The sequence below is a fragment of the Hemiscyllium ocellatum genome, chromosome 2 (genome assembly GCF_020745735.1).
Source record: "Hemiscyllium ocellatum isolate sHemOce1 chromosome 2, sHemOce1.pat.X.cur, whole genome shotgun sequence".
Taxonomy (NCBI): Eukaryota; Metazoa; Chordata; class Chondrichthyes; order Orectolobiformes; family Hemiscylliidae; genus Hemiscyllium; species Hemiscyllium ocellatum.
Genome location: NC_083402.1, coordinates 38,476,779 through 38,493,055, shown reverse-complemented (window position 1 = coordinate 38,493,055; position 16,277 = coordinate 38,476,779). Strand labels below are relative to the sequence as shown.

Here is a 16,277-nt window from a genome sequence, read left to right as displayed (position 1 = left end):
GCACACTGGAAGCAAAGCTGAGTTTCATTCAGTGTTAGCTGTATATGAGTGGAGGTTCCCATGTTGTCCAGAGGCTCACTGTAAAGCTTGATAGTTTTGGGAATAACAGAAGTTGCCAAATTTTACTGGATTGAAGGTGAGACATGTTGAGCAGTTTGCTCACTCATCCTGGAGATTAGCTCCACTCTGTGGAAAACTCCATTGATATAAAATGGAAGCTGAGAGGCAGGTGCATATGTGCATTGATGTGATGACACACCTTTGTTTGACACCAATTTGCACTGGTATTGCAACTTTGATGGATCTTTTGGTGAGGATCATAACTTGCATGTTGTCATGCAGTAGGCAGAGAATAGTAATGAATTTTTGCTGGCATCGATATTTGGAGGGGAATTCCAGGTTGACAGATTTTGAAGGGTTTTGCACAACCAAAGACCATATAAAGAGGTTACCTGCTGTTCCCTACATTTTTCTTGGATTTATCTTGCCGTAAAGATCACGGTCACTGTACGTTTTGGTGGGTGGAACATTGTGACTCTGGAATGAGTTCTTCAGTCCCTGGGAAACTGGGGTAAACCGGAAGTAAGCAAAACATTTTGGGTACCACCTTTAACAGGCAAACATGGTCGCTTCCTTTCCAAAATATTCCACGAAGAAATGATGTATCATGATGGGTCTAATGTCTTCAGTAAAGTTCTGTCATCTGATATTTATAGAATGATGTATCATGAAAGGACATTATTTGGCTCATCATGTCTCTGCTAGCTGTTTGAAGGAACTGTCTAATTTGCCCCACCCCTACTGTTTTTCCACACTGCTGCAAGTATTTCCTTTCCAAGTATTTATTTGTTCCACTTGAAAATTATTGAATCTGCTGCCACTACCCTCTTGGGAATTGCATTACTGATCTTAAAGGTAGCTACATTGAAAGAAAGTGAATTTTCTTCATCTCCCGTTTGGTTCTTTTGACTGATATTTACTCACTCACATTACTCTCTGTGGGAAGCTAGATAAGTGATTGCTGGGCCTCTTGCTGAGATATTTGTATCATCAATAGTCACAGGTGAGGTGCCGGAAAACTGGAGGATGGCTAACATGATGCCACTGTTTAAGAAGAGTGGTAAGGACAAGCCAGGCAACTATAGACCAGTGAGCCTGATGTCGGTGGTGAGCAAGTTGTTGGAGGGAATCCTGAGGGACAGGACGCACATGTATTTGGAAAGGCAACAACTGATTAGGGATAGTCAACATGGCTTTGTGTGTAGGAAATCATATCTCACAAACTTGATTGAGTTTTTTTGAAGAAGTAACAAAGAGGATTGATGAAGGTAAAGCGGTAAATGTGATCTATATGGACTTCAGTAAGGCGTTCGACAAGTTTCCCCACGGGAGACTGGTTAGCAAGGTTAGAGCTCACGGAATACAGGGAGAACTAGCCATTTGGAAACAGAACTGGCTCAAAGGTTGAAGACAGAGGGTAGTGGTGGAGGGTTGTTTTTCAGACTGGAGGCCTGTGACCAGTGGAGTGCCACAAGGATCGGTGCTGGGCCCTCTACTCTTTGCATTAATGATTTGGATGCAAGCATAAGAGGCACAGTTAGTAAGTTTGCAGATGACACCAAAATTGGAGGTGTGATGGACAGTGAAGAAGGTTACCTCGGATTACAACAGGATCATGATCAGATGGGCCAATGGGCTGAGAAGTGGCAGATGGAGTTTAATTCAGATAAATGTGAGGTGTTGCATCTTAGGAAAGCAAATCTTAGCAGGACCTATACACTTAATGGTAAGGTCCTAGGGAGTGTTGCTGAGCAAAGAGACCTTGGAGTGCAGGTTCATAGCTCCTTGAAAGTGGAGTTGCAGGTAGATAGGATAGTGAAGAAGGCGTTTGGAATGTTTTCCTTTATTGGTCAGAGTATTGAGTACAGGAGTTGGGAGGTCATGTTGCAGCTGTACAGGTCATTGGTTAGGCCATTGCTGGAATATTAAGTGCACTTCTGGTCTCCTTCCTATCAGAAGGATGTTGTGAAACTTGAAAGGGTTCAGAAAAGATCTACAAGGATGTTGCCAGGATTGGAGAATTTGAGCTGTAAGGAGAGGCTGAATAGGGTGGGGCTGTTTTCCCTGGAGCGTCGGAGGCTGAGGGTGGCCTTATAGAGGTTTACAAAATTATAAGGGGCATGGATAGCACAAGTAGATGAAATCTTTTCCCTGGGGTCGGGGAGTCCAGAACTAGAGTGCATAGGTTTAGGATGAGAGGGGAAAGATAAAAAAGAGACCTAAGGGGCAATGTTTTCGCACAGAGGGCGGAATGTGTATGGAATGAGCTGCCAGAGGAAGTGGTGGAGGCTGGTACAATGCAACATTTAAAAACCATTTGGATGGTATATAAATAGGAAGGGTTTGGAGGGTTATGGGCCAGGTGCTGGCATGTGGGACTAGGCTGGGTTGGGATATCTGGTCGTCATGGACGGGTTGGACCGAAGGGTCTGTTTCCATGCTGTCCATCTCTATGACTCTATGCCAGTGAACAGTTTTTCCTTACAGGGTGTTCTGCTATAATGTGGGTTTCATTAACACGAATTCGCTAAAACACATTGATGAATTGAGGACACTTTTCTAAAGTGCAAACTTTTAAAATATGTGTTGGCTGTAAAGTGATTACATTGCCAAAACCTTAAGCACTGTTTCTGTAGCGCGGTTTTTCTATAATACAGGGTTGCACCAGAACTACCTGTATAAACTTTCTCATTACACATCATAATTTTGAAAATAATTATTTTTTCCTGCTTTAAAGGGACCCAATCAATTTTCTGTAGACTGTCTATACAACTGAAGTCTATAGTACCATGCTAGCACAATATGAGAGACCTCTACATGAGAAAAGTGAGAAAACTCTTTGAGAATAAATAACCTCATTCTTGCAAGCAGGTTTGATCATGGATAAAAATAATTGTGCATAGCATGAATCACTGTCTGATTTGTTTAAAAATGAATGGTTTGATCTTGTTATTGATCATTTAGGTGGAGCAACTTGCAATTGAACTGGAGAAGAGCCGTGACCTTAGTCGCACGGTTGTACATATTGACATGGATGCTTTTTATGCTGCTGTGGAAATGAAAGATGCCCCAGAGCTGAAAGATAAACCAATGGCTGTTGGATCAATGAGTATGCTGGTATGGATTGTAATTGTAATTTAAGAATAACATTAATCTCATAAAAACTCTTGGAATTTTTTGTCATGCTAAGAAATATATTGTTCTGCAATCTCCACATGTAGTATTGGATTTTAACTGCACAATTTTTTTGCAAAATATAATTTTTCAATGTTGGAAGTGAAAATTTGTGGGCATACTGCAACAATTAACTTCTTTTAAGTATTAGCAAGTAGAGCTCAAAAGCATCACAGTTCATTTCTTTGTGAACAATGTTGGATGCATCTCTAACTTATGCAATGAACATATCAGTCATAAAATTGAAACAGTTGTATTTGGAGTATATTGAGTTGACTAAATTGTTCTTGTGCAATTTTCTAAAATAAAATCAAATTACTACGCATTTAGCAGTATTAAGCAACGGCAGTTACAAGAACCACAATATGTACTCCCAAGCACAAAATACAATTTTGTTTCTATTTTTTCTGAAGAAGAAGGAAATATTGTGACAAATTTGATTAAAATACAGCTGCAGCCTGAGTATGTTAGTGAAAAGAATTCCATTGCACAATCATGTTAACTTTAGACCATTGTTCATCAATAATACTATATATTTTTGCAGTTGAATTAAAATTACTGTTGTACTTTGGCAAAATGAGATTTTGTAGAGTATAAGTGAAAGAGAACAAGTCAAGGTCATATTTGGACAGAAAACTATTTTCATAGTAATTTGTTTCATTTCAACAATCTTTATTATTCTATTGATATGAAGTTAGGAAATGTTTAAATTCAACAGATTTCTTCTTAAGCATTTTGCGACAAAAGGTCTGATTGTTTATTTACAGTTCTTTAAGTATTATATACATTGAATTTATTTTGGCTTTGTACTGATAGTGCTTTCAGAGTCTAAAAAAATTTGGTGACTTAATATTTACACATTTAAATCCTTTAAATTAATTAGCCAGTATTTATTAATCAAATCTTGAGATATATTAGCATCCATATTTGAGCTTCATTAGCATGTAAAAGACAAGAGTCTAAAACTTACTGCTGATATAATGGTAGACTGTAATGGGCATATAAAATCAAGAGTATAATATACTGTTTCCTGATCCTTGAAGGCTTTTCTTCATATTGGCGGCAATGGGAAATTTTAATGCCTTATGAATCATAAGGTGCGTTTATTAAAATCTAATGCTGTGATATAAGAACGTAAAAACTAGGAGCAGGAGTAGGCCATCTGGCTCTTCGAGCCCACTCCGCCATTCAGTAAGATCATGGCTGATCTTTTTGTGGCCTCAGCTCCACTTATCTGCCCTCTCATTGTAACCCTTAATTCCTTCATTGTTCAAAAAAAATCTATCTTAACTTTCAAACCATTTACTGAAATAGCATCAACTACTTCAGTGGGCAGGGAATTCCGTAGATTCACAACCCTCTGGGTGAAGAAGTTCCTTCCCAATTCCTGCTCCGCCTAACTTTGAGGGTATGCTCTCTTGTCCTAGTTTCACCTGCCAACCAAAACATCCTCTCTACATCTATCTTATCTATTCCCTTCATAATTTTATATGTTTCTATTAGATTCCCCCACAAAATTTTCCAAATTCCAATGAACATAATCCCAGTCCACTCAATCTGTCCTCATAAGCCAACCCTCCTCAACTCTGGAATCAACCTAGTGAACCTCCTCTAGTGCCTTTCTCAAGTAAAGAGACCAAATCTGCACACACTACTCCAGGTATGGCTTCACCAGCACCCTATACAGCTGCAACATAATCTCCTTGCTTTTAAACTTAATCTGTTTAGCAATGAAGGACAAAATTCCAATTGCCTTCCTAATTACCTGTTGTACCTGCAGGCTAACCTTCTGTGATTCAAGCACAAGGACACCCAGGTCACTTTCACAACAGCATGCTGCAATCTTTTAACCATTTAAGTAATAGTCCTTTTTACTGTTACTCCTACTAAAGTGGATGACTTCACATTGTATTCCATCTGCCAGATCTTTGCCCACTCACTTAAAGTATCTATGTTCCTCTGCAAAGTTTCACAGTCCTCTGCACACTTTGCTCTGCCACTCATATTAGTGTCATCTGCAAACTTTGACACACTACACGTGGTCTCCAACTCCAAATCATCTGTGCAAATTGTAAATAATTGCGATCCCAACACTGATTCCTGAGGTGCACCATGAGTTATTGATTGCCAACCAGAGCAGCACTCATTTATCCCCACTCTTTATTTCCTGTTAGTTAAACAATCCTCTATCCATGCTAATTCTTTACCTGTAATTCCATGCATCTTTATCTTATGCAGCAGCCTCTTGTGCGGCACCTTGTTAAAGGTCTTTTGGAAATCTAGGTTCACCACATCAATTGGGTCCCCGTTGTCCACCGTTCATAGATTGTCTTCATACAATTCCAAAAGATTAGTTAAGTATGACTTGCCCTTCATGAACCCATGCTGCGTCTGCCCAATGGGACAATTTCATCTAGATGCCTTGCTATTACTTCCTTGAGAATAGACTCCAACATCTTCCCCACTACAGAGGTTAAGCTAACTGGTCAATGATTCTCCATCTTTTGTCTACTGCCCTTTTTAAACAGTGGCATCATATTTGCTGTTTTCCAATCTGCTGGAACTGCCCCAAAGTCAAGGAAGTTTTGGAAAATTACCCCATATGCACTTGCTATTTCTCCAACCATCTCTTTTAGTTCTCTGGGATGCATTCCATCAAGGTTCCTGTGATAATGATTGTTTCCATGTTTTCACTTACCTTCGTCTCTGTCAATTACTGGCATGTTATTTGTATCCTTCACTGTAAAGACTGACACAACATACCTATTCCGTGATTCTGCCATTTCATCATATCCCATGACTAATTGCCCCTTCTTATCCTCTAAAGGGCCAATGGTTACTTTAGCCACTAGATAATTCTAGATAACAGAAACTAAAGAATTATGTGTATTTATATGGCCCCTTTCATGTCGTCTTGGTGCAAATTAATTATTTTTGAAATGCAGTCGCTATTGTAATGTAGAGAATGCTACAAAACTGTGAGCATTGCAAGTTAGTGCTGCTAAGGAAAGGATCCGTATTCAAGATCTTCCAAGTATGCCATCTGTATTAAATGTTTGTGCAATTGAATCAAAATCTTGTTGAGTATGAGAAGTTAACTGCTTGTTTTGAATTCAAATACACATTGCATTGCATGTTCTTGTTGCATTCAAATTGATTGAACAAAATCAACAGGCAAGGGCAAGCACAGATTTAAAATAATGGTGACATGTTTTGTTAGCTTCTGTGGCCTAAGCTATTATAAATAGTATCCCAGGCAGAGTTATCCAAGGCAAATAGCCTTAGCAGGCCCAAAGAAATCAATGAAAATAAGAACAGAAGAAGTAGGAGGAAGAGTAGGTCATCTGGCCCGTCACGCTTGCTCTGCCATTCAATAAGATCACGGCTGACCTTTTCATGGACTCGGATCCTCTTATTCACCCACTCAATATTATCTTTAAATCCTTTACTGTTCAAAAATCTGTCAACCTTTACCTTAAAAACATTCAATGAGGTCGCCTCAACTGCTTCACAGGCAGGGAATTCCATGGATTCGCAACTCTTTGGGTAGAAGATGTTCCTCCTCAACTCTTAAATCTGCTTTTCCCTTACTTTGAGGCTACGCCCCCTCATTCTAGTTTCAACCTGCAGTGGAAACATCCTCCCTGCTTGTATCTTATCTATTTTCTTCATCATTTTATATGCTCGGATAGATCCCTCCCTCATTCTTCTAAATTCCAATGATTATAGTCCTAGTCTACTCAATCTCTCCTCATAAGCCAACCCTCTCAACTGCAGAATCAATTGATAAACCTTCTCTACTCCTCCAGTGCCGGTATATCTTTTCTCAAGTAAGAAGACTAAAACTGTACACAATTCTGAAGGTGTAGCCTCACCAGCATCCTATACAGTTGCAGCATTACCTCCCTGTTTTTAAACTCCAAGCCTGAAGCAATGAAGGACAATATTCCATTTGCTGCCTTAATTATCCGTTGCACCTAAAAACTAATGTTTTTGTGATACATGCACAAGACCACCCAGGTCCCTCTGCACAGCAATATGCTGTAATTTTTCACCATTTAAATAATAGTCCATTTTGTTGTTATTTCTATTGAAATTAATGACCTCACATTTACCAACATTGTATTCTACCTGCCAGACCTTTGCCCACTCACTTGACCTATTTATATCCCTCTGCAGACTTTCAGTGTCTTCTGCACACTTTGCTGTCCCACTCATCTTAGTGTCATCTGTGAACTTTGACATACTCCAATTGGTCAGAAGTGGATACTGCAGATGCTGGAGATTAGAATCAAGATTAGAGTGGTGCTGAAAAAGCACAGCGGTTCAGAGGGAGCAGGAAAATCGATATTTTGGGCAAAAGCCTTTCATCAGGAAAGGCTGACCTGCTGTGCTTTTCCAAACCACTCTAACCTTGATACTACAATTGGTGCCCAACTCTAAATCATCTGTGTAAATTATACACAATTGCAGTCCTTGAGGCACACTACTCGCCATGGGGATCTCCAACCAGAAAAACATCCATATATTTCCACTCTTTGCTTTCTGTTAGTTGACCAATCTTCTATCCATTACCCTTCGTGCTGTGCATCTTTATCTTATGCAGCAGCCTTTTGTGTGGTATCTTGTCGAAAGCCCAAGTACACCACATACACCAGTTCGCAATTGTCCACCATGCTCGTAATGTCCTCAAAGAATTCCAGTAAATTAAACATATCTGGCCTTTCATGAACCCATGCTGCATGTGCCTAATGGGACAATTTCTATCCACATGTCTTGCTATTTCTTCCTTAATGAAACTTCTGCGTGGGGAAAATGCTTGAATCTAGGCTAACTAGCCTATAATTACCCGTCTTTTGTGTACCTCCTTTTTTAAACAGTGGCGTTGCATTTGCCATGGGTTTCGCGTCACTGAGAAGAAAAATAGTTTCGAAGCATTGCCAGTAACTTCCAAACCATCATGGCTGCAAAGTTTAATGTACCCAGCTCTTTTCACTTTTCTTTTCATACCTCTGAATTCTGAGAGTATGGTCTGCAAAGTAAGTGGTGCTATTGCTTAATTAGTTGTGACACTCACTAGTAAATGAGGTAGTAGTGCTGGTCTCCTCATCTGCAACTTGGAGGTGCTGCACCTTTTCGGAGTTGTCATCTTGCACTAGTAACTCTTCTCTTCCCACAAAGTAAAGCTAAAATCTTAAATGTTAAAACATTGAATGACTTGTCTCCATTGTCTTCTGACACTGGTGTCATCAACCAAGCACTATCAATCCATGTATCTCAGGACTGCTGAACACAATTTCTGTAATGTACCTTGAAACTGTGATAACTTCTTTTCCATCATTTCAAGATCATGTTTTTTTAATAAAACAATTAAATGAATCAAATAAATTCACTACAAAAAGAATTGAGGGTACGAATTTACAGTTGCCACATAAATAGGTTACAATTGTGAAGAGGTAAAATTAGTCATTTACCGTCACAATAGATGATTCAGCATAGCAGGATTTTACTTGAGAATTTAGAGAGGCTATGCTTTGCCTGTAAGTGTACTATCATATTTACATACAATGAAGAATTTGCTCCAATGGACTTCCTTCAGTTAAGCAAAGTACTTCACACAGAGGGTGGTGGGCGTTTGGAACGCATTGCCAGCAGAGCTGGTAGAGGCAGGCACAGTAGATTCATTTAAGCTGCGTCTGGATAAGTACATGAGTAGGTGGGGAGTAGAGAGATACAGATGCTTAGGAATTGACCGACAGGTTCAGACAGTACATTTGGATCAGCTCCGGTTTGGAGGGCCGAAGGGCCTGTTCCTGGGCAGTAAATTTTCTTTGTTCTTTGTTCTTAATAATGTAAGTTTGTTCAAACGATTTTTCCCAAGTTAAAAAAGAGTAAATAAGACAACACCATTTACATAATCAGATACATTCACTAATGCACGTTAGCAGCAGTGTTTACGGTATAGAAGCTCCAAAGCTCCTTCAATAGCACCTTCCAAATCCACAACCTCTACCACCTGGAAGAACAAGAGTAGCAGATGCATGGGAGCGCCTGCACCTTCCCCTCCAAGCCATGCATCTTCTGGACCCAGAACTGTATCACCATTTCTTCATTGTCAATGAATCAAAATCTTGGACTCTCTCCCTAACAGCACATTGAGTGTACCTCTACCACATGACTGCAGTAGTTCAAGATGCCAGTTCACCACCATCATCAATGGCACTTAGGGATGAGCAATAAATACTGGCTAATCCAGCTATTCAATGCAATGAATTATTTAAAATTTCACATATGCTTGGAAGTAAATTGAATTCAATGGTTCTCATGTTTAAAATTTAACTTGGTTGCATGCTAATTATGAACACATTCATTTTTTTGAAGATTTTTATGATTGTACTCCATAACGTTACTAATTCTTGAATATAATTTTTGTAGATTTCATTGAGAGTGTTTTTTCTAATGCAATAACATTTATTCTTTAAGTCAACATCAAATTATCATGCCAGGAAATATGGAGTACGTGCAGCCATGCCTGGATTTATTGCTAAGAAACTCTGTCCAAATTTAATTATCATTCCAACAAATTTCGCTAAGTATCGAGCAACAAGTAAGGAGGTAAGCCTTGAATTCAATCATTGTTCCATAATTTTATTTACTGCTTCTTTGTCTTCTGCTAGATGTGTTTTCTATTTTCTTTCAGTAATATTCCTGAGATTGGTTCCTTGTCTAATGCTATTCTCTTATCATTTACTTGCACTAATTTCATTTAGGATATGCCTTATTAATCCCAAAGATTCCTTCAATTTCTTATATTTTTGTGACATTTGTCTCCTTGCTGCTATCTATTTATTTATATTTATATATGGGATGTGGGCAATTTGGACAGGGATGAATAGGTGCCGATAAGCAGCTGCGTTGTTTTAAATGGTATAATGTTGCTTGAATGTGATTGGAGCTGGCAATTGAAGGGTAGTCCATCACACTCCTGACTGCACATTTTAGATGTTGGGCCGGTACTGGACAGTCAGAAAATGAGTTATTTGCAGAAGAATTTTGAGCCTTTGACCTGCTTTTGTCGTCATCATATTATATTGTCTAGTGCAGAGCCACAAAATCACAAATGTGTTATGGCACTGACAGAGGCCATTCAGCAAATCATGATTGCACTAGCTTTCCAGATTAGTTTCATGACTTAATGTTATTCCTTTACCTTTTCCCCATACCCTTGCATGTTATTTATTTTTGAAATAATCTTCTACTGCCTTTTTGAATGGTTTAATTGAACTTGTCAATACCATACTTCCAGGCAGTGCATTCCAGACCTGAACAACTTGTATGAAAAACCATTTCGCATATCACAAATTCTTCTTTTACAAATCAGTTTAGATTTGTGTCCTCTCAATCTTGGTCCTGTTATGAGCAGGAACAGTTTCTCCCTATCTACTCTATCCAGCCCCTTCATGATTTCAAAAATGTCTATTAGATCTCCTCTTAGCCACTGCCTTTCCAAGCAGAACAGTCCCACTCCCTTCAACGTATCTCCATGACAGAAGTTTTGCAGCCCTAGAACCATTCTTGTAAATGTCTTTGCAGTCTTTACAATACTTTCACATCCTTCCTATGGTGTGCTTCCCAGAATGTTGCACATTACTCCAGCTGAGTCTCATAAATGTCATGTTCAAATTCAGCATAACCTTTTTTGCTCTTGTACTCTACGTTCCTGTTATTAAAGCTGAGAATATTGAATGCTTTATTAATTGCTCTCACCGTCTTTCCTGCTAGCTTGAATGATATATGCACATGATCTGTGTTCTTCTGACCAAAATGCATCACTTCACACTTTGCATTGCAACACATCTGCCATCTATCTGCCCACTCCATCAGCCTGTTAATGTTCTTTGGAGTTCCATACTCTCCTAGTTTGCAGTTCTTCCAAGTTTAGTGTCAGCTGCCAAATTTCAAATTTCCAAAACAAACACTACAATTTTTGACCAACTTTATGGGTTGATTTTGTGGGGAGAAAGAGATTTAAAAATACATGGAGAAAACAAGTAAATACTTTAAAAACTCTTAAAATCTGTTTTCTGCTCGCTTTCATCTTGACTGTATTCCCACAAAGCTATTAACTGCCTGACCTCACTTCTGAGTCCTATGCTTACTAACATTGTTAAGTGCAAGCAAGCACTATCCCTTCACTTTTTAAAAAAAATCATTACTCTGTTTGGGTGAAATGTTGGGCTACGGGGCGGTCGGGTTGATTGGTGCGGGTGTCCCGGAGATGTCTCTTGAAGCACTCTGCAAGGAGGTGTCCAGTCTTCCCATTGTTCGAGGAGACCGCATCGGGAACAATGGAGCAATTGTATCCCCAGTTCCTCTGCCTCTGCCGTATCTGCTCCCAGAAGGACCAGTTCCACCACAGAACACACCAGATGGCCTCCTTCTTTAGAGACCGCAATTTCCCTTCTCACATGGTTGAAGATGCCCTCCCAACGCATCTCATCCACATCCCGCACCTCCACCCTCAAACCCCACCCCTCCAATCGTAACAAGGACAGAACCCCCCAGTCCTCACTTTCCACCCTACCAACCTTCGCATTAACCATATCGTCCACCGACGTTTCCGCCACCTCCAAACAGACCCCACCACCAGAGATATATTTCCCTCCCCAATCCTTTCTGCTTTCTGCAAAGACCGTTCCCTCTGTGACTACTTGGTCAGGTCCACGCCCCCCCAACAAACCACCCTCTCCTCCTGGCACCCTCCCTTGCCACTGCAGGAATTGCAAAACCTGCGTCCACACCTCCTCCCTCACCTCCATCCAAGGCCCTAAAGGAGCCTTTTACATTCATCAAAGTTTTACCTGCACATCCACCAATGTCATTTATTGTATCCATTGTTCCCGATGCATTGGGGAAACTGGATGCCGCCTCGCAGAGCGCTTTAGGGAACATCCCTGGGACACCCGCACCAATCAACCCCACCGTCCTGTGGCCCAACATTTCAACTCTCCCTCCCACTCTGCCGAGGACATGCAGGTCCTAGGCCTCCTCCACTGCTGCTCCCTCACCACCCAACCTCTGAAGGAAGAACACCTCATCTTCCGCCTTGGAACACTTCATCCGCAGGGCATCAATGTGGACTTCACCAGTTTGCTCATTTCCCCTCCCCCCAACCTTACCTCAGTTCCAACCTTCCAGCTCAGCACTGTCCTCATGACCTGTCCTACCTGCCAATCTCCCTTTCCACGTCTCTGCTCTACCCTCCCCTCTGACCTATCATCTCCATCCCCTCCCCCATTCACCTATTGTACTCTTTGCTACCTTCTCCCTAGCAACCCCCCCATTTATTTCTCCACCCTGGAGGCTTCCTGCCTTTGTTCCTGATGAAGGGCTTCTGCCCGAATCATCGATTTTCCTGCTCCTCGGATGCAGTCTGACCTGCTGTACCTTTCCAGCACCACTCTGATCTAAACTCATCCAAACTTTTGTCAGCTTCAAAATCAATTATAAAGATGTTTCCCCGCTCTGCTCCCATCTTCCACCTTTTTAAAACTTTAACACAACTAAAATGCTTCTGTCTGTTTCCTATCTTGTATGAGGTTCTGCTAGCCACTCATTCCAGTCCTTGCTGATTTGAGATGGCTTTCAGGAAAAAGGCAACAGTTTTAGAGAGGAAAGTGCGGATGGTAATGAAATAACAGTTTGAAGGATAAAGGGTGAAATGTGGTTGAGGATAATACTTCTTCCAGCTGGTAATAAGAGATTTTTAAAAAATGTCTGGAAACTGATTTTTCCCACGAAAAATAGCAAGAATCAGGAAGCGAGTTTAGATAGTTTTGTGGAAACGGTGGTTACTTTAACAGCGATCAGAAGAATAAATCCAAATTTTAAAAGTTAGGAAATTTATTTTAATGTTTTTTTTAAAAATGTCATCTGAATATGACATATGAAACGCTCATCACTTTATGGCCTTACTGCACTACATCTCCTCCTTGACCACTATAAATCCTTCACTCCAGGAATCTCCTCCCTCTGACTCCAGTTTTGTGGTCATTTCCCCTTCTTGATTTCACTATTCTTCGCTGTATCTTCAGTCATGTCTGCCTCGGAGTTTTGGAATTTCCTCTTTAAATTCCTGTCCCTATTCACGAACTACTCATTCTTTAAGACCCCTGTCAAGACCAAGCTACTGACTTCTCTTTAACACCTCCCACTATGTTCATTTTTCATTTCACCTCTTTGAAGTGCTCTGGGCTGTTGTGGAGTCATAGTCATAGTCATATAACATGGAAACAGGCCCTTTGGTCCAACCAGTCCATGCCAACCATATTCCCAAAGCAAACTAGTCCCACCTGCCAGGTCCTGGCCCATATCCCTCTAAACCTTTCCTATTCATGTCTCTATCCAAATGTCTTTTAAATATTGTAAATGTACCCGCATCTGCCAATTTCTTAAGATGTTCATTCCACATGCAAACCAACCTCTGTGTAAAAAAAATTGCCACATGTATTTTTTTAAATCTCTCTCCTCTCACATTAAAAATTTGCCCTCTAGACTTGAAACTCCCCATCCTAGGGAAAAGACAACTACTATTTTCTATCGAAAAGTGATTTCCTGTCAGTTCATATCAATTGGTATTTCCACATAAATTGGTACTTCATGTTTGTGGCTTATTTTACTTAGCTTCTTGCTTTTGCTTGTTTTGAAAGTTGTACTGTTTGCCATCTTGACTGAAAACATTTTATTGTGCACCTTATGGAAAGGATTTTTAGTTCCATGTTTTTAGTTAGTGATCTACTTAAATTCAGACTAAATATTTGAAGTCCCAAAGGATTGGACAAGAGTCCTAATTCTGACTTCTAAATAGTCGTGCCTTTAAATGTTTGTTCTGGGTGCTGCGAACACTATTCCTTACAGTCCACTCCTATTACTTTGTGTTTAAAGAGTTTGTGAGTAGATATTGAAATATGAAATGGCTAAGGACCTATGATTGTATTGTACCTTCTTGTCACTGTATTCCAGTATATATTGGACTTATGTAGAGATAAACTTTATATATATGCAATGCGACTCTTGTGTCTAGGAACCATAATGATAACTATCAGGTGGAACAAGCTATATAATTGGAAACTTTTTAAAAATTCAACAAATTCAACATGAACATCACTTATAAATCCTCTTGACCTGTTTAATCAGGAAGACTTCTCCATCCTAGAACAAATTCATGACTTACTATGATGGTTAACGATTCATATCAGATTTTTAATTAATCTTTTTATTATGTTATCCATCCAAAGCATTACATTTCAAATTCAATTTATAATATAGAATATCTTCCTTGAGTGCCATAAATATAGACTAAAATATCTTTTCTTCTGGATTACATGTAGGTAAAGATTTTGTACTAGTTATTAAGCATTCCCTATGTTCTCCATTCTGTTGCTATAATCCAATATTGAAATTTAATGCAAGTAACTGACTATAGTACCAATACTTTTGTAATATTGGTTTGCTATTTCCTCCTTTTGTGTGCTTCTTTCTGTATAACAATGCAGTATAGTCAAGCATCCTTTTCTATATGCAGAACTACAGTATATTTCACTCTACCTTTTTTCTATACTGTGATGATGTACTTATGAACTTAACTCTGCATTTGTTGTGTCAACATGGTAGTGCACATTTGAAGTGAATCTTGCCAGGCACTTCGAGGCCTGGTGACAAGTAGGAACAGCAAAATTAGACAAAATTGTGCCACATCTGTTCGAACATGTGGTGAGACATTTCCAGCATAGGTGTGAATTGAACACAGGTCTTCTGGCCCAGAGGCAAGGACACTACCACTGTTCCATAACAGCCAAAAAATGTGTCTGCCTGATTTGTCCATGTGGTACATCTTTGACTGCTTTTCCAGGGCAATGGCCTCACAGAAGCCAACTGAGATGGAGAATTAAATAACTAACTGTAATCTTTGACCAATTTCTCTAGCTATGTATGGGTTCCATGCTCTGACAGCTTCACAGCAGTTGTCAGTGGGAAAGTTCAACTTTTCTAATTTTGAATGACAAAAACAGTGAGTGGGTTTCTTCTGGTGGTAGAGGCTTGACATTGCATAAGCAAGTTGCTGGACACTGGGAAGCCATTCCCATCAGACTGACCATGTGTATTACATTACTTCTGCTGTTGCTGTGTGCCTTTTAACAACACTGCACTGTGGACATATGTAAGGCTGCTGACTGCCCTTATAAAGGGATTAGTGGAGCTCAACTCTCTCTCCTCAGGGCAGCTGCTTAAACAATTAGAAAGGTACAGGAGGAAACTTAATCATTTAATTGAAATGGTCTGTTACGAGGCACAAAACTGATTCTTAATTTTCTTGTAACTACCGTATGCAAGGGAATACTTTTGTCATGAAAATATTCCCCAGGCTGTCCTTCTTTTCTAATTTGTAACTTGGTGTTGGTTGCCAAATGGAATGTGGAATATAAAAGTTATTGAAATTTGATGAAACAATGTGCTATATTATTCATTGTAACTATGGTGTAGCTGAGTTCCTAATCAGAATCTCTGTAAGCTTTAAAATACTTTCAAAACCATTTTTCGCTCTAGGTACAAGAGATACTGATGGATTATGACCCCAATTTTATACCAATGAGTCTTGATGAAGCCTACCTGGATATAACAGAACATTTACAACAAAGGCAAAACTGGCCTGAACATAAACGGACATACTATTATCATGGAGAAGGTGATTCGAAAGGTACGAATGCTGCATGTACTAGAAATCTGAAATTAAAAGAAAAATTGAAGGAAATGTTCAGCAGATCACAAGTACCTGTTGGGGGAAATCTGATTTAAGTTTCAGTTGATAACCTTTCATTGGACCAGATAATTGCAAATTCTTCAACCTTGTCTTTTGCTTTGATATTCTGAGCTTCCCTATCATTGAGCTTAGTGCTATTTATGGAACTGCCTTTGCCCATTACAGCAGGGCTTTGAGCAATTGCTAGTGGGACTGCTTAGTTCTGTCAATAACATGCTGCTTC

The 16,277-nt window shown here is 39.7% G+C and overlaps 1 protein-coding gene across 2 annotated transcripts in view; it reads left to right on the top strand.

Moving 5' to 3' along the window:
• Window positions 1-16,277, top strand: part of polk (polymerase (DNA directed) kappa) — a 75,601-nt gene that overhangs the window by 29,653 nt on the left and 29,671 nt on the right. For both annotated transcript variants that reach the window (XM_060835878.1, XM_060835879.1), the window contains exons 4-6: window positions 3,025-3,177; window positions 9,718-9,849; window positions 15,841-15,991. In XM_060835878.1, coding sequence (XP_060691861.1) covers window positions 3,025-3,177; window positions 9,718-9,849; window positions 15,841-15,991 — 436 coding nt within the window. The remainder of the gene's footprint in view (window positions 1-3,024; window positions 3,178-9,717; window positions 9,850-15,840; window positions 15,992-16,277) is intronic.